Below are 19559 nucleotides of genomic sequence, written 5' to 3'. Positions count from 1 at the left end.
CCGGGATTGCTTACCTTGCCATATAAATTTCAAAACCGCACTATGGATTTTTTCCCCCCCGATAGCCAGAAGGGGTAGACAAGGGAAGTATTGAACTATAGAAATTCAGCTGTGGCAATATATTCATTTTAACAATACATTATATATTGATATTCTGCCAGTTAAAGTGACTGGGACGTTAGTCCATCTACTGTTAAAGTTTCTGGCAATGATTTTAGGATATTTAAGGAAGGAAATATATCTATTCCCAAATATTTCAAATGGTACCCGATTGGGATTCCATAAGTAAAGATAGAGTCCTCCATCAGGGTCTTGAGAGGCAGTAGGGACGATTTGGTTAGATTCATTGTATAACTTGAGATGGAGCTGAATTAGTCTATGATCATGAAAGTCTTTGGGAGGGATTGAGATACATTTTCTAGATAAAGTAAGATATATCGTTTTAATGAGATGATGTGATCTGTAGAATTGAGAGATATTGGTGTAATTTCTTTCGATTGTTGAAATGCCTTTGCCAGAGAACTTGCCTGCTACTTCTAGTTCTTCTGAATGGAAAAGAGCAGGTATTGCCTGTTATTACTATGGCTGAGGCACTGGCATTTAGTACTTAAATAATATGAATGTACTGATGCCAAGTCCCATAAGTTCCAACGTCGATCAAAGATATGACCATTATAGTCTATCAAAATCTTTTTCTGCTTTGAGGTATGAACTGCCCAAGGAGCTTTGGTTTCTGATGAAGCATGTAGAATATGTAATAGATGGAGGTTATCTGAGGATAGTTTAACAGGTCCAGATGTACCAATTTAGTTAAGCATGTTTCGAGAGGTGACGAAGGAATTGTAGAAAATAGTTTAATATCTGTGTTTATAAAACATAGCGGGCGATAGTTAGAGCACTGGGTGGCGTCCTTAAATGTTTTATTTAGTGCTGTATGTGATGTAGACATCACATCCCTTTTTTTGGAGAACGTATTGTTGCAGAAAATCTGCATTTAAAATAGATCAAGCAATGGCAAAAAACAAATCTACATCACATTTTTTTTTGCACATCTTCATACACTAATTGTTTCATAATTCACCCACAGACATTACATATGCATAGAAAGACACATTGTTTTATTTTATTAATGATTCAATCAAATCAAATCAAATTTTATTTGTCACATACACATGGTTAACAGATGTTAATGCGAGTGTAACGAAATGCTTGTGCTTCTAGTTCCGACAATGCAGTAATAACCAACAAGTAATCTAACTAACAATTCCAAAAATACTGTCTTATACACAGTGTAAGGGGATAAAGAATATGTACATAAGGATATATGGTACAGAGCAGCATAGGCAAGATACAGTAGATGGTATCGAATACAGTATATACATATGAGATGAGTATGTAAACAAAGTGGCATAGTTAAAGTGGCTAGTGATACATGTATTACATAAGGATACAGTCGATAATATAGAGTACAGTATATACGTATGCATATGAGATGAATAATGTAGGGTAAGTAACATTATATAAGGTAGCATTGTTTAAAGTGGCTAGTGATATATTTACATCATTTCCCCATCAATTCCCATTATTAAAGTGGCTGGAGTTGAGTCAGTGTCAGTGTGTTGGCAGCAGCCACTCAATGTTAGTGGTGGCTGTTTAACATTCTGATGGCCTTGAGATAGAAGCTGTTTTTCAGTCTCTCGGTCCCAGCTTTGATGCACCTGTACTGACCTCGCCTTCTGGATGATAGCGGGGTGAACAGGCAGTGGCTCGGGTGGTTGATGTCCTTGATGATCTTTATGGCCTTCCTGTAACATTGGGTGGTGTAGGTGTCCTGGAGGGCAGGTAGTTTGCCCCCGGTGATGCGTTGTGCAGACCTCACTACCCTCTGGAGAGCCTTACGGTTGAGGGCGGAGCAGTTGCCGTACCAGGCGGTGATACAGCCCGCCAGGATGCTCTCGATTGTGCATCTGTAGAAGTTTGAGTGCTTTTGGTGACAAGCCGAATTTCTTCAGCCTCCTGAGGTTGAAGAGGCGCTGCTGCGCCTTCTTCACGATGCTGTCTGTGTGAGTGGACCAATTCAGTTTGTCTGTGATGTGTATGCCGAGGAACTTAAAACTTGAGGATCTACCCCATCACATCACTCTTAAACGCCCAATGGCGGATGAGCACCGATTATCTATAATTTCTCTTCAAGTCAAATCAAATTGTATTTGTCACATACACATGGTTAGCAGATGTTATTGCAAATGTAGCGAAATGCTTGTGCTTCTAGTTCCGACAGTGCAGCAATATCTAACAATTAATATCTACCAATTCCACAACTAATACCTAATACACACAAATCTGTTGTGCACTTGAGTGAGGACCCAAAAGCGGTTTAACAAAAACATAGTCCTTTAATGTAAACACAGGGAAGACATAGATCCTCTTCAGATGTAGATAATGGGAAAATAGACAACCCGCAGAGAGGGCGACAAATGAAACAAAAAGTCCTTCTGATAATTACAAAAGAGCCCCCTTCTTAGCAGCAGAGGAGAATAGCTGGGTTAGCGGCGACAGGCTGCAGGTCTCTCTGGGTAGGCGCGGGTCGTAGAGGAACAGTGGTACCTGATCTCACGTAGCATCAGATGAACTGGACACAGTACAAACGATAAGACAGTTAGCTGAGTACAGGATGCACTTGCCAGGCAGATTCCGACAGGACAAGGGTGAAGCAAACGAGACGATAGTTTGTTTCTGGCATGAGAAACTCAAACGAGAATCTGACAAAGAAAGAAGCAGGAACAGAGAGAGAAATAGAGACCTAATCAGAGGGAAAAAGGGAACAGGTGGGAAAAGGGTGAACGAGGTAGTTAGAGGAGATGAGGAACAGCTGGAGGAGGAGAGAAAGAGAAGGTAACCTAATACGACCAGCAGAGGGAGACAGAGTGAAGAGAAAGAACAGGAGCAAGACATAATATGACAAGACATGACACAAATCTAAGTAAAGGAATGGAATAAGAATATATAAATATAAATATATGGATGAGCAATGTCAGAGTGGCATGGCTAAGATGCAATAAATAGCATAGAATACAGAAAACATATGAGATGAGTAATGCCAGATATGTCAAATTAAAGTGACTAGTGTTCCATTTATTAAAGTGGCCAATGATTTCAAGTCTGTATGTAGGCAGCAGCCTCTCTGTGCTAGTGATGGCTGTTTAACAGTCTGATGGCCTTGAGATAGAAGCTGTTTCTCAGTCTCTTGGTCCCAGACTTGATGCACCTGTACTGACCTCGCCTTCTGGATGGTTGCGGGGTGAACAGGCAGTGGCTCGGGTGGTTGTCCTTGAGGATCTTTTTGGCCTTCCTGTGACATCGGGTGTTGTCATGGAGGGCAGGTAGTTTGCCCCCAGTGATGTGTTGTGCAGACCGCACCAGCCTCTTGAGAGCCCTGTAGTTGCTGGCGCTGCAGTTGCCGTACCAGGCGGTGATACAGCCTGACAGGATGCTCTCAATTGTGCATTTGTAAATGTTTGTGAGGGTTTTAGGGGACAAGCCAAATTTCTTCAGCCTCCTGAGGTTGAAGAGGCTACTTAAATGAGTAGGTGTATCCAAACTTTTGACTGGTACTGTACATTCCAGCACCATTCCTGCTGAGTCACTGATTGATCACAAGGCAGGTACTCTGTCCAATCTACAGTACAGCCTCCTCCACAGAGTTCAGACCACATTCACTCATCCCCTCTGTCTCGGGCTTTGCACTTATGGTGGTAGCTCTACCCCAGCTGACAAGGCTCAGCAGAAGTACTATTTTAGATGGGTGTTTTATAATTATAATTTGTGTATGTTTTTCTATACAATTGTTCTCAGTGATTTGATCTTCAAAAACATGGCTAGTTGAATACACTGACTGTAAGTCTCTCTGGATAAGAGCGTCTGGCCTGCTAAATCACCAACATTTTAATGTAAGACGAGAACATCAAACTAAAAGAAACTCTCAGAAATATACGTTTTTCTTTTAGGTTTATTTAACAAAAGGATTGTAGTTTCTGTTTTCACTGGTATGACTACTGCAGTCTTTTAATAGATTCTCAACAATATAAAGAGCAGTGTGGAAGTAGGGTGTGGATGTCTGAGCTTTGAGAACCTCTTATTGGTCGCTCTAATGAAACTCAGATTAAGTAGCAGCAACAAGGACCTTCAGAGTTTTTGTAATGGAGTGCAAATAGCTATATTAAGAACCTGCCTGTAAAACCTCTTATAAAGTGGCCAAGCAAGAATGTTTCCAAAATGTGCCAAAATATTTCTAAAGAAGATTCAAAAGATGTAGGTGCATCATTGATTGTACTGAGATTTTCATTGACTGACCTACTGATCTGAACTCTATAACATTTTTGTCCCTTCCATGGGGAACTGGAAAATGGAAATTAAATAGACTACTTTTGCATTGTAACTATGTCTACTATTCCCTTGCTCCTGGTTTTAATGAACTTGTGTTTTTAATAATTAGCTCTGAGAATCTCACCTCATTATACAAAAAAAGTGGTATAGTATGACTATGTTAGTTATCCTTATTTATCAAGTAATCCCTCAAGTAACATTTCCACTTTGTAGCATTCCCTGATTTACAAGTGACAATTTGGTTTGTTTGTGAGATGAAAGGATGAGGGCCTATTACTGCTGCTTGAAGTGTTGCTTACCCAGTAGAGGGAGTGCTTCCTCTTCTTCTCATTTCTTTCAGGAGTGAATGAACTGTTTCACCATTGACAGATATGCTTACTGGAAGACAGATGTATGAGAGGTTAATGGGGTTTATTAGTGATTAGAGTTATCTTGGTCGGATCATGGTGGATGAAATTGCTTAATCAATGTTTGCACAACATCTTGTGCAAATGTTTGCATAATCAAAAGGTCAACATGTTAAGGTAGAATGAAGACAGAAGAAATGATGAAGCAGTAAGTTACATTTTAAATCATCACAATTTCATGTTTTAACGTGTTTAATCCCTTGCTGTTTAAACAGACCTCTGTACTTGGTGCAAATGCTTAGTAAATCTGGCTCCATGTGTTTTGATCATACACCTTGGTAGTGTAACATATACAGAACAATTTATTTTTAAAGGAAAGATCCATTGTCCTACCAAGAGGAAGTCAGGTCACATACTGATTGTAAAACGGTATAAACATTTAACTGGTTTTATTCTTGTTATCTGACCAGATCAGGGCCAACCCTAGCCTTTTTGGGGCCCTAAGCGAGATTTGGTTGGAGGGCACACCCACCTCGCTGTCAACCCATTTGAGGGGTGAACACTTGACGGTGAAAATAAGAAATATATAATTTAGAGTACATTTCCTGCAGTTCTACACATTTTGCCAAGAGTACAACATGTTATAGTTTTATAGTTTTAAATGATGTTTTTTGCAATTCTACACATTTTTCCATTAGATGGTGAGATAATGTAACCATTTTAAAACCAAGCTCATTTTGCCATGGGGTTGAGAGAATGTTTTACAGTTTTCTGCAAATTTCCTGCAAATCTACAGATTTTGCCAAAACAAATGCCATTTTCATATGATATCTGAGTGACTAACTAAATCAATGTGGGCCCCCTAGAGGACTGGGCAAGTGCCCTGCATGCCCGATCATTAATTTGGCCATGATTACTACAAGCTGGCTAGACAGCTTACCTAGCAATATTAAAAAAATGCTGACATGAGGTTGTGTATTCTACTATTCTATCTCTCAACAGTTAGTTGAGACCCCGACTGAGTTTTTAAAAAAAAATCAAGTTGGGGGCCCCTCTACCGGCCTCGGGGCCCTAAGCAGCCGTTTATGTCACTTATTGGTAGGGCTGGCCCTAGAAAAGATCATTACCAAAATATGACATTTATTCTAGATGGTTGTAAACTGGTAATCTGACGTCTCTGAAACACAAACAGCAAGATCATCATCTTCAAAACAAATGTAAAATCTTTCCACCTCTGTAGCTGTGAAACCTGGATAACCACACAACCCCTAATCAATAAAATATAAGTCTTCATCAACTACTACCTAGTTACATACTGAGGATATGGTGGCAAGATAAATTAACCAACGATGACCTGGAAGAAAACGAAAAACAAGAGGCCATAAGCAGTCTGATCAGGAGAAGGAAATGGAGATGGATTGGACAAACACTCAGGAAAAACACAATGAAACTCACAAGGAAAACCCACAAAGGAAAAAGAAAAGTAAAGCGGGGATCTCCTGGCAAGAGGAAAAAGCCCTTGTACAGAAGAGAGTAATGTGGAGAGCCATGGTGGATGCCCTATGCTCCCAAGGGGGCCAAGAGGTTTAAGTAAGTAAGTAAGGAAGTCAATCTGACGTCTCTACAACCAAAAAAGAAATTTACAACCAGAAATAACTTAATTATCATGTTCAATGGCATTTTTTACTGCTCTGTATACTGTAGCTGTCTGCACTGTACTTTACACTACTTGGGCTGTGTCACAAGAGAATTGGGAGTTGGAGGAGGTACAAGGCAACTCGTCAATCATGCAAAAAAGACCAGCTCTAACAATGACTGAGGGTAACACCAGGAGGTCTTAGCCACATGTCACATGTCAATACCCATATTTTTGAATCGTTCTCCATTAAAATGTTGCGAGTGAAATGTCACCGTCCCGTTATTGTTTTGTTGCCGTCTCTGGACGTGCCTGTCTTCATTGCACCCCCTCGGTTGATGAGCCACTATTGATCTGCGAAGGGTTAGAGTTGTCCATGTCACTCTTGTCTGTCATTGTGTTCTCAATGTGTCCAGATGGTCTGTGCTTAAAGTTACTGTGAATGAAAGGTGCCATGCCCATTGTCGTACCCCCTCACTTGAATCCACCTGTAGGATACACATGTACAAGATATAGGCTAGCTTATATAAGACATTGAATTTGAATGTATTGGTTGCAAATCTTTGCACTGTAGCTCTCTGACAATTCACCTGATGTGTTAGCTTGTATTTATATGAGATGCTTTTCATCATTGTATGAGTTATATTGTATTAAGTGTGTTTTATGAATAAACAAATGCAGTGACATTTTTCAACCTCTTTAAAACTTTGTTGAAACTTCATTTTTTCATTTTTTCACTCCTCTCTGAGCTCCCTCTACTCTCCCTCTACTCTCCCTCTACTCTCCCTCTACTCTGCTCTGTTCCTCCTCCTATTTCCTCTTCCTTCTCACCCTTCGCTCTTCTGTCCCTCAAGGCTCCTTCTCTCTTCTCTCTCTCCTACACTCCCTCTGTCCCTCACTGCTTTCTCTTTCCCCTCTTTTCCAATCTCTTGGCTCTCTCCCCTCCTCTCTCACTATTCTATCTTCTCTCATTCAACCTCCTTTACCCTGTCGTCTCTCTCTTCTCTCATTCAACCTCCTTTACCCTGTCGTCTCTCTCTTCTCTCATTCAAGTTCCTTTACCCTGTCGTCTCTCTCTTCTCTCATTCAAGCTCCTTTATCCTGTCGTCTCTCTCTTCTCTCATTCAAGTTCCTTTACCCTGTCGTCTCTCTCTTCTCTCATTCAAGCTCCTTTATCCTGTCGTCTCTCTCTTCTCTCATTCAAGCTCCTTTACCCTGTCGTCTCTCTCTTCTCTCATTCAAGCTCCTTTACCCTGTCGTCTCTCTCTTCTCTCATTCAACCTCCTTTATCCTGTCATCTCTTTGCTTCCCCTTTTACAGTTGTGTGCCTCTCTCCCCTCCTGGGCTTTTATGGTGGCCTGGGCTCCCTTCTTCTCTCTTCCTTCCCTCAATGCTCCTTCTTTCTCTTCTTGCTCACCTACACTCCCCTTTTCCTTCCCCCTTTCTCTTTCTTTTTGCCTGTGTAGAATGGAGTCAACAGCTTGTGAAAGTGATAGTGTGAAATGCGCGTGGGGCCTGCCAGCTGAATGCGAGCACGGATTAGAGCGCTGTGATCTTTAAATCAAATCAAATCACATTTTATTGGTTGCATACATGTATTTAGCATATGTTATTGTAATATCTAACATTTCACAACAATACACACAAATCTAAAATTAAATGTCACGACTTCTGCCGAAGTCGTTGCCTCTCCTTGTTCGGGCGGTGCTCGGCGGTTGACGTCACCGGTCTTCTAGCCATCATTGATCCATTTTTCATTTTCCATTGGTTTTGTCTTGTCTTCCCACACACCTGTTTTCAATCCCCTTCATTACCTGTTGTGTATTTAACCCTCTGTTTCCCCTCATGTCTTTGTCAGAGATTGTTTATTGTCAGTGTTGTGTTTATTGTATAGGTGCGCGACGGGTCCTCGTACCCATGTTTGTTTATATTCTATTCTTATTAGTGTTATGGAGCATGTTACGTGGACATTCATTTAAAAGACTCCATTTTACACTCCGTTTGACTCTCCTGCGCCTGACTTCCCTGCCACCTATACACACGACTCTGACATTAAAAGAATGAAATTAAGAAATATATAAATATTAGGACGAGCAATGTTGGAGTGGCATTGACTAGAATACAGTATATCTGTATGAAATGAGTAAAACACTATGTAAACACTATTAAAGTGACCAGTGATTCCATGTCTATGTACATAGGGCAGCAGCATCTAAGGTGCAGGGTTGAGTAACCTTCTGGTAGCCGGCTAGTGACAGTGACTAAGTTCCCGGGCAGGGTACCCAGCTAGAAATGTCTATTTAACATTCTGATGGCCTTGAGATAGAAGCTGTTTTTCAGTCACTCTGTCCCAGTTTTGATACACCTGCACTGACCTCACCTTCTGGATGATAGCGGTGTGAACAGGCCGTGGCTCGGGTGGTTGATGTCCATGGGTAACCAGGCGGCCATTATGGAGCTAATGGGATAAGGGGAACCGGGGCTCGTTTGGCGACGGCCATGGCCAAGGGCATTTAATGCAGCCTCCCCTCACTGCAAGGGAACCTATAAACAGCTCCATTACCACTAGCTCACAGCCAACTCAAACCCCTATTGAGAGGTCCTCTCTACTGTCCTTAGTACCTCTGTAGCGGAGGTCATTTGGAATAATGCTCTTGTGATGAGGTAGCCTTGTTTAAGACCAAATGTCACCCTCAAACATTGAGGATTTACTCTCTCTAATGGTTAACAGGTTGGGTTGGCAACCGGGAGACATGGTTTAATTCCCACCGGTTACACCTCCCACAGACTGCCTAACACAGCCCTCACACATTGTATAGCTTTTTCCCAAAAATATTTGTCTGGGTAAGTGCCACAGCCTTTTCCTTATTACTGATGTGGAGAAAGAGAGAGAGAGCTGTAACGTGGGCTCGATCCATGGATCCTGCGGTGCAGAGGCAACTCACATACACCATTCTACAGTACTACTCCCGACACACCATAAAAGCCCAGGCCAGGCCTCAGATGGAGGCAGTAGTACTCTCACACAGTACTCTCACATCCACCATGCTGCATTACTCTGACCTTCGCTGAATCATGTACTGTACTAGTTGAATCAGCATGAAGAATCATATATGAAAGGTCAAGGCAACTAGTGCCCTGAATCTTTTCCTTGACATTTTCACCAACAGTCTAAGGGATTTTCATGAGGAGATCCCTCTCTGCTGAGGACAATGGCCTAAATTGATTCCATAAAATGTATCATTATGTTCTGTATACTGATTTCTGATCATCGTTAGCTCTCTGACAAAGTGCCACTCAGATTTACAGGCACTTGTCACTTGTTTTGGAACAGACATGTTTTGAATAATCAAAAACTTTGTTGATTTGCATTTTCTATTTAGGCTTAAATGTGTAACCTTTACCCTCAAGTTTAACATAGTGTGCTATAACTTGAGTGGTAAAACCGCCAACCCCAGAAAACATATTCGTAAGACCAGGGTTCAGTTGGCATTTCTCCTCGCTAACAGAAATACTTCTCAGTTTCATCAGCTGTCCGGGTGGCTGGTCTCAGACGATCCTGCAGGTGAAGAAGCCGGATGTGGAGGTCCTGGGCTGGCGTGGTTACATGTGGTCTGCTGTTGTGAGGCCGGTTGGACATACTGCCAAATTCTCAAAATGTATGTTGCAGGAGGCTTATAGTAGAGAAATTGAATTAACATTCAATTCTATGGCAACAGTCAGCATACCAATTGCACGCTCCCTCAAAATGTGAGTCATCTGTGATATTATGCTTTGCGACAAAACTGCACAATTTAGAGTGGCTTTTTATTGTCCCCAGCACAAGGTGCAACTGTGTAATGATACGCTTCTTGTTATGCCACACCTGTCAGGTGGATGGATTATCTTGGCAAAGGAGAAGTGTTCACTAACAGGGATGTAAAAAAAAATTGGTGCACAAAATTTGAGAGAAATAAGCTTTCATACATATGGAACATTTCTGGGATGTTTTATTTCAGCTCATGAAACATGGGACCACCACTTTACATGTTGCGTTTATATTTTTGTTCAGTATATTAGACTGCACTGTGTTCATCTCGCCTTTCATTACATAACACACAGTCATGAGATTTCTTGCCATAGGACATATATCAGGATAAGGGTCTGTATGACTATTATGTCACAGGATCTGCTAAGAGAAGGACTTGGTTGAGGTCATATGGCTTATGGTTTATGATGGCAATGCACAACATTAAAGGGATTATGTGAAAGGGCTCAATAAATATGCATCCTGCTGATATTGTTTTTCACAAATTAAAATAAACCTATGAGCTTCACCTTATTACATATTACAATATAGTAATATTCTAAGTCGTATTATGCATTATAACCACATCATTAATGTGTATCTGCAGGCTGAAAATATTGTCAAAAGACCTGTGCCACCAATATATCCTGAGGAAAACAGAGCGCATGACACCTCACTGCTCTCCAGGTTGGCCACAGCTGTCGGTGGTGATTCTGTTATGTGACATCTAGACAGAGCAGCGGAGCGGAGCGGAGCGGAGAAGTGGCCAGGCCTCCATTCAAATGAATATCAATCATGCAAAACGCCCCTCCCCTCGAACGCCCCGCGGTCTGTGATTGGTTCAGTGGGGACCAACCTGCCAGCGCCGGCGAAAGCTGTTGTATCAATGTCCATTCACTGACCGTAGGTGTCAGCGGGGACAACAATAACGCTACATACCTAATGTCCGCTGTCCCTTCCGTGGTTCCGGAATAGACAAAATACTATTCTGAAAGTAGCTTTGGACGTGACCAGTAGCCAGCTCCTGCCAATATGCTGGCCAAGGGATTTTAAAGAACAGTAGAAATGTTTTAATTAAAGTGAATTAAATGTATTGCAACCTCTCCAAAGAGGATATCTCAGCAAATGCTTTGAAAGAAGACACATCTCAGCAATTGGAATATATATTTTTTTTATGTTGAGGGGGTCAGAAGACATTTTAGCAAGACCAAAATACTTGTTTTTTTTTTATTAAAAAATGAATCAGCCAGGGATGCTGCTCACATGTTTGGCGGCTTATATCTGTTTGAGTAAGTATGCATTTTATTATAATATGTATGCGGTTATATGGGTTTGTTGTTTTTGCACTACAACTTTGATGGAGTGGGGGACTGGGGACCTATTGATGGCCTACAATGGTTCAGCGGTTCATTCTTCTGTCTATGTGTTTAATAAATTAGGACGTAACAGTTGGCCTATAATTCATGGAAACGGCATAATGTCGAATCGAAATTATGTTTTGTTCATTGTTTAACTTGTCTCATTGAACAACATCTGGTTATGCTGTTTAAATAGCCGTGTGTAAGCATATGCATTTTCTTTATGTCGGCTCTACATTTCCTTAGACAAAGTATTTTCTCACTTGATTTAAAATAAGATGCTATTACACGTAGATATAAAACATGATCTATTCATGTATGGTTAATCCTGTTACAACAATGTTGCTCTTTTCAGGATAAAATGTAATATGTTCCTTTTCAGAGAACATTAAATACACACGTGTGTGCTCCTTATTTTGGAGCTCATCTATGTGATAATATGCAAACGTTTTCGATACAACCTTTCCCTCTCAGTTATAGGCCTACAAAATAATTTGTTCGCTTCCCCTTCCATCCATTGCTGACGTAGAGTTCATCTTCCAACTCCAACTTCAAAAGAAGAGGCTAATTTTTGCTACCTTTTTTCAAGTCAATCGATAAATATCGAGACCAAATCTGGTGATATCAAATGAGTTGAAGAGACCAAGGGTAGTTTGATTAGGCCCATATATAATTTGCCTAACACGTACACCACATTGGAATTACAGATAGGAACAACTCCCCTCAACCCTAAAATGTGATGATCAAATCAAAGTCAAGTTAATTTCGGCTCCTTTTAGAACAATACCAAAAAAATCATCTGCCTCTTAAAAATGTCCCCCCAAGTTTGTAACACACAAACACATTAATAGGCCTAACAACTCATATGAAGACTTCATATAAAGAAACTAAGATATAGCATTTCATATGATTTAGAAAGTTAAGGCCTAAATCTTAAAATAGGCCCTAGGCCCAGTGTGTTGGGGTCCTTTGTATTGTAATCAAATCTGGCAACATATAGTATCCAGTCTAAACAACAACTCAGTGAAGGAGCAGAACAGAAGGTGTGTGGGAGAGTTGGACTAGAGAAAGGGGTTTAGGGAGGGACCTATGACCTTTTAGGGAGAAAGAAGGGGCTGTTGTGACCTAGGGTGGTGGGGTAGGGTGGGGGACTTAACCTTTGGGGTCCCCTTCTGGTCAATGGAGTGTTTGGTAATGGGGGAACAAGAAAAGCCAGGGAGACAATGGCCAGGCGCCTCACCCCGCCCCAGTAGTGACCTGACCCTCACACACCCTCATCTCCATAACACTGGCCCCACTCCCTCTCTGTGAGTCTGGCCCAGAGACCTTATTAAAAAGGGTGTGTGTGTGTGTGTGTCCGTCAAGGGTAATCCTCCCACAGCTGCCTGGGACCATGTCCACATCACATATCCCCCCCACACACACACACCATCCAGAGGTACCTAGATATAGGGATAGGACCATAGGACCCCTCCAAGTCCAACAAGACACCCCATTGGTATAATCCACACAGGGACAATAACCCTGTGCTGGGCCACTGCTCCATCCCTCCATCCAGCATTAAAGGAGGGAAACATCTCTATCCTCTTTGGGCTTATGGTAATACATGGCAGATCTCCCCTGCTGAAGATACAATTATGGGGGCCAACGTGACAGGCCTATCGCAGCACAGATCTGACAGAGCTAATCCCACCCCATAACCCATGCATGCAGGGCGACTCGTGGGAAACCTGACACAGAGACACTGATAGCGTGCTGATGACATGGTGTGTGGGTTTTCTACCACTGTGTTGTGTAAAGCAGATGTAGAACCAGTGTCACTAATCTCTTAAAGGGATGTTCCGCTCAAAATACAACCTACCGTTATTTTTAAGATCAATTCGGAATGGAAGTGGATGATATTAGCAAATCGCAATCCATAAATATGTAGGATCTTAATTTGAGCCATTTTGCTACGGCAGGAAAAGAATCCTGCAGCAACAGGAAATGTAGATTATAATCAATGGACATTGTTGTAGGGGTTGATACATTTTTCATTAGGGAAAATCAAGTCTGAAATTTCTAAATGGAAATCACAAACTTCAGAAACCTTTTTAAACCTTCAAATAAACTACAAGTTTTAAATGTCCTGAATTGCAGGAAGGTTTTCCTGCAACAGGGTGATCAAATCAATATCCTACATCTCTAGGTGCTTAAATAGTGTGAGTGTTTAATAGTGTGAGTTCACCTAGGCTACTAGGTCCTCAAACCTCCTCAGACGTTCACTCTACTCTTCCTGTGTAGCAGAGCGGCTCCCATTCATTGGCCGCTACATGAGCCTACTATAGTTCACTGATAGGATGATGGGGACAGAGAAGTCCTATGGAGACCCTGTCATGATCTGCTCAAATGTGTACTGCTCTTTCTAATTACACAAGCAGTAAGCAGCCTTGGGACATGCACTTCCCATGCCGTTCAATGCTATTGTTATTCTTAAAGCTTTGCCATCCAAGCCATTATCTGACGAGAGTTATATGTTGTACCATTTGCTTTTGGTGTGAAATTAATGAGACCAAAACAGGTACTCTATAGAGAACTACGAGACAAACAGTCAGTTGAAGTTGGTGTCAAACACAGAACACTGTCTGACACACTCCAATGTTCCAGTTCAGCTTCTGTGTGTGTCTATCATCAAGGGCACCTGGGACATTAGACATCGCTCTTTGCCTTGCCGCACTGCTTCTTGACACAATGCTCGCTTAACTTGGAAGCCAGCCGCACCAATGTGTCTTAGGAAACACTGTACAGCTGGCGTCCGAAGTCAGCGTGCATGCGCCCATCCACCACAAGGAGTCACTAGACCGCAATGGGACACGGACATCCTAGCCGGCCAAATCCTCCCCTAACCCGGACGACGCTGGGCCAATTGTGCGCCGCCTCATGGGTCTCCCGGTCACGGCCGGGTCAAACCCGGATCTACAGATCGAGCCCGAACCTGGATAGCAGTGTGATGCAGTGCCTTAGACCCCTGCGCCTCTTGGGAGGCCAATGCTCAATGTTTAACCCGAGCGGCAGTGTATAGTACACACATCCGTTATTTTAATTAAAACACCCCGAGTGTGAGGTAACCTTTACAGAGGAGTTGGTGTTTTGAATTAAAAGGCTGCATCATTGTAGGTTTTCATTAAATCCCAACCCATCGTTTAGGTAAATAAAGCACAGACTTGTCAATGACATTTACCACGGTACCAACATGGTACCTTGCTTGGTGCCATTTTCTGAAGCCATATCCAGTGGTCGTGACTGTGGTATCAAATTCAAAATGGAAGACTTTGTACTCAAAATGACCATAGAGGTTCTAGAAACTTTAGCCTGTGCTAAATTCAAACAGACATTCAGACATGGAAAAGGTGAAGAGAAGCATTAATGACCCAATCAATGAGCAGACAATAGTTCGCTAACTCTGGGCCGAACTTTCAGGGATTATCTGAACTTTTCCAGTAAGAAATGCTTGTTTTTCGTTGCAAAGCATTTTGCTACAGTGTGCACAACTGAACACCACCCACATACTGCAGATATTATTATTATTTTTTTTTTTAACTTTGTTTTACTAGGCAAGTCAGTTAAGAACAAATTCTTATTTTCAATGACAGCCTAGGAACAGTGGGTTAACTGCCTGTTCAAGGGCAGAACGACAGATTTTGTACCTTGTCAGCTCTGGGATTTGAACTTGCAACCTTTCGGTTCCTAGTCCAATGCTCTAACCACTAGGCTACGATCGATTTATTGAAATCCTTCAGGCCCAGTGTGGTAGGACCTTACAAGATAGCACCCTCTGTGTAGATTATTATGTTATGTCCTAGGAGGACCCACCATGGCCCACAATGCCTTTCTCTGTTTAATGAGATTTCCTTGATACTAGGAATAAGCTGTGTCCCCTTCTGCTGGCCCACACCCAAGTGATTAAAAACGGGAGGGCAAGCAGTGAGGTCTCCAACCCCATCGCATTGGAGATTATTGTTTATTGATCCAACGAGGGGTCCAGAGTAGGCCAAAATTTGTCCAGGCCCTTTTAAGACCGGTGTGTTTGTCCATCCCCATCAGAAACAATCCAATCTCCAAATGCAGATGGTCATTTCTGCTCTTTCTCCTCTGGGGACCTTCTCTGGTGATATAAATAAGAACTGAGAGGATCAATAGTTCTAAAAAAGAGACAGTTCTGATTTCATGGCTCTTTGAGTTGAGGTGGAGATGTTTCAAATTGGGCCTGGATTATGTAGTTGATCCAAACACGCAAATAGCCTGAAATGTAAGGCTGTCAATTAAATGTGTTAATGTCTCCAGGCATGAAAACAAACCCACAGCTAAGAAAGCCAAGCTCTAAATGAGCTGATTCATTGTTTTCTTCTCCCAATGAATGGATAATATGTGTCCATTACAATCTAAATCAGTTCAGTAATTTGCATGCAGTGTTAGTTAATTGACCATTTACATCTGTGAGGGAGGAGTCCAAACATGGGTGGCACATGCTTAGCTTCCTCCTCAACATCGGAAACAGTGATGTCGTGTTTACTCCACTTTGAACTTGGCATATGCCAGATAATGACGATCCTCAAACAAAACACTTGGGCAATTTGGGTGCCCCCGCCTCGCAAGCCGGTAGCCCGCGACAATAGCACGTTTGCATAACCACTAAAAGGAGATGGGGATACGGAGCGAGGGAGAGAGTTTAACTCCCATTAGCGAGACAAAGGGGCTTGCCGCTGGGTACTGAGCCTCACACCTCCCAGCGATTCCCATTTCCACACCCCGTTTCTTCAGGATTTCTCCTCCTAGCTCCCTAGCTCTGCATTCAGGCATTGTTTACGCCGGCTCCCCCACTGCTGTAATGGATCTAATGGGGAGAGGGGAGGGGAGGAATTTTTCAAGGTGCATAGAATACATTTGTAATCCCACACAAAAGCCCGGGTTTACTTTTTGGATAGGAAGGAAAGGGATAGTTTCAATAGCTTTTCTCACTTTTTTCATCCTTTTTGGCCACAGAAATTGAAATGATAATCAGTTGTGGAGGATGAACAAAGTGGCCAAAGAAAGTAGTTACAATTCCGTCTTCGAACATATATATAGAGTATATTTTGTTCTACTTTTCCCCCCATAAGGTATTGCAAGACTTATTACCAGACATTATAAAAGCTCACAACAAGTTATATCAAGTTATAAAGCATTATGCCTGCGGGCTTTCAGTCATTATGCCTGCAGGCTTTCAGTCATTATGCCTGCAGGCTTTCAGTCATTATGCCTGCAGGCTTTCAGTCATTATGCCTGCAGGCTTTCAGTCATTATGCCTACAGGCTTTAAGTCATTATGCCTGCAGGCTTTAAGTCATTATGCCTGCAAGCTTAAAAATGTGTTTTCTACTTTTAGACATTTTCAGCACAAGTGCAGCCTTCATTTGATGCACTACTGGTTATAACACTAAGGCCAATAGTCAGTGGATTTTTTTGATCAAATATGCCACCTGATTACGAATGTGAGACCAAATGTTCTCTCCTTGCCTCAAAACTTCATTGCACTGTTACAGCCCTGTAAAGCGGGAGTTTCTCAGCCAACACCTCCATCCAAGTCCATTCAATAGAATGTTTATTGCCTTATTAAAGCCTGTAGTACTTTGTGTGGAAGGTTGGTCCAGGGCCCAGTTTTAATATACTGGTTCTTCAGTCATAGTCTAGCCGTAGCTGGCTGCCACTCAAACAGATATAGAGAGAGACAGGGAAGGCAATGCTAGAGGAAAGCATAACACAATCAATGAGGGGATTTGCGTATGTTTGCCTTATCCCGGCGCTCAGGACCCCCTTTCACTCTCTCTCCCTCTCTTTTTGGGGTGTGGGTGGCTGGCTAAGAAGATCACTGGTCCACGTTACAATAGCTTGTAAAGTTCAGGGCCAGCGGCCCAGGAGACATTGGTTACCGAATGTGACAGACCTGGTGGCCGGATCCAAGTGTCCCCTCTATCCCTCCCTCCATCCCCTCCTCCTCCCTTCCATAAACTCTTCTCCAACTCTCTCATGACCCCTGAAGGATTAGGGTCACAGCCTCCAGGGTGAGGGATCCCTGCTGCTCAGGAAAAACCCAAAAAACTATTTTCGGACCCTGCACCTCTGAAATTAAATTCATCCTCTAATTTGAGCACTCCATCACACATCCATATAAGAACAGACCACATGGTAATAATGGATAAGTAGCATAGTTGGGTCAACATTTGACTGTTTTAGAGAGAGAGAGCACATGTGGGCTAACTTCAAAGGCCTTAATCTAGCACCCAATTTCTTGTCGCTAGCTAGCAATATGTAGCAGCCGTGGCCATAGTGATTGCATTGCTGCCTTGAAGGCATCACATCACCCAGATTAGAGCATTGTGAATACGTTTATCCGGACACAAAAGAAGGGGACCCTTGATCAATCTCTTTGTCGATGCGTATAGAGATGCATATTATTATGGTGGCTATTCAGTGCAAAGTTGGGCTGTGGCCTAGCAATTTGAACTGGGTTTAGAAAGCCATATATCTAAAATATGTTGGTCCATTATACTGACACAGTGCCTTCAGAAAATATTCATTACCCATCACTTATTCCACATTTCTTTGTGTTACACCCTGAAATAAAAATGGATTGATACATTTTTTTCACCACCATCTACACACAATATCCCATAATGACATTGTGAAAACATGTTTTTTGAAATGTTTGAAAATGTATTGAAAATTAAATACAGAATTATCGTTAAGCACATTTCTACTCCAGAACTTCTTTAGGCTTGCCATAACAAAGGGGTTGAATACTTGTTGACTCAAGACATTTCAGCTTTTCATTTTTAATTAATTTGTAAACATTTCTAAAAACACAATTCCACCTTGATATTATGGGGTATTGTGTGTCGGCCAGTGACACAACATCTCAATTATGTCCATTTTAAATTAATGCGGGAGCATAACAAAATGTGGGAAAAGTGTGAATACCATAATTTTTTAAATATTTTATTTAACCTTTATTTAACAAGGCAAGTCAGTTAAGAACAAATTCTTATTTACAATGACAGCCTACCCTGGCCACACCCGGACGATGCTGTGTCAATTGTGCGCTGCCCTATGGGACTCCCAATCATGTCCGGATGTGATGTAGCCTGGATGTGATACATTATGTTGTTCTGAGCTGAACTTGGAACCTGACCTTACCACTTTGGGCCTGTAGAAGCTTAAATGGAAAATACACTCAAAAACAATATTTTGAGGGCCTCCCGAGTGGAGCAGTGGTCTAAGGCACTGCATCGCAGTGCTAGCTGTGCCACTAGAGATTCTGTATTCAAGTCCAGGCTCTGTCGCAGCCGGCCGCAACAGGGAGGCCCATGGGGCCCAGCGTCGTCCAGGTTAGGGGAGGGTTTGGCCGACAGGGATATCCTTGTCTCATTGCGCACTAGCGACTCCTGTGGCGGGCCGGGTGCAGTGCATGCTGACACAGTCGCCAGGTGTACGGTGTTTCCTCTGACACATTGGTGTGGCTGGCTTCTGGGTTGGATGGGCATTGTGTCAAGAAGCAGTGCGGCTTGGTTGGGTTGTGTTTCGGGGGACGCATTGCTCTTGACCTTCGCCTCTCCCGAGTCCGTACGGGAGTTGCAGCGATGAGACAAGACTGTAACTACTACCAATTGGATACCACGAAATTGGGGAGAAAAAAAGGGGTGAAATACAACAACAAAAAATATATATATATTTTAGTATTTGTTTCATTAGTTAACTGTCCCAAAAGGTTTTGCATGAAGCAAAGTATCACCAGCGACATCATCATGATGATGCAAAATGAAAACCTTGACAGCTAGTGTTACATTTTTTTGTTTGACTCTATCAACAGTGGACTAATGAAAAGTGTTTTTTCTTTAAGGCTTGACAAGGTACCCTTAGAAAACAGGTATCCTTCTGTGCAAAGTAGCGAGAGCTACACTCCCGTTCAACAGTTTGGGGTCCCTTAGAAATGTCCTTGTTTTTGAAAGAAAAGCCTTTTTTTTGTCCATT

General features: G+C 42.2%; 1 protein-coding gene across 1 annotated transcript in view; it reads left to right on the top strand.

Moving 5' to 3' along the window:
* Positions 1-9285: 9285 nt before the first annotated feature.
* The window catches only part of LOC109904431 (immunoglobulin superfamily DCC subclass member 3-like), a 33511-nt gene continuing 23237 nt past the window's right edge, over positions 9286-19559 (top strand). The window contains exon 1 of the mRNA XM_031789247.1: positions 9286-9397. Coding sequence (XP_031645107.1) covers positions 9286-9397 — 112 coding nt within the window. The remainder of the gene's footprint in view (positions 9398-19559) is intronic.

The sequence above is a fragment of the Oncorhynchus kisutch genome, linkage group LG14, assembly GCF_002021735.2.
Source record: "Oncorhynchus kisutch isolate 150728-3 linkage group LG14, Okis_V2, whole genome shotgun sequence".
In the NCBI taxonomy this organism is placed as follows: Eukaryota; Metazoa; Chordata; class Actinopteri; order Salmoniformes; family Salmonidae; genus Oncorhynchus; species Oncorhynchus kisutch.
Note: the sequence above shows the minus strand (reverse complement) of the source record. Positions and strands in the feature narration are given on the sequence as shown.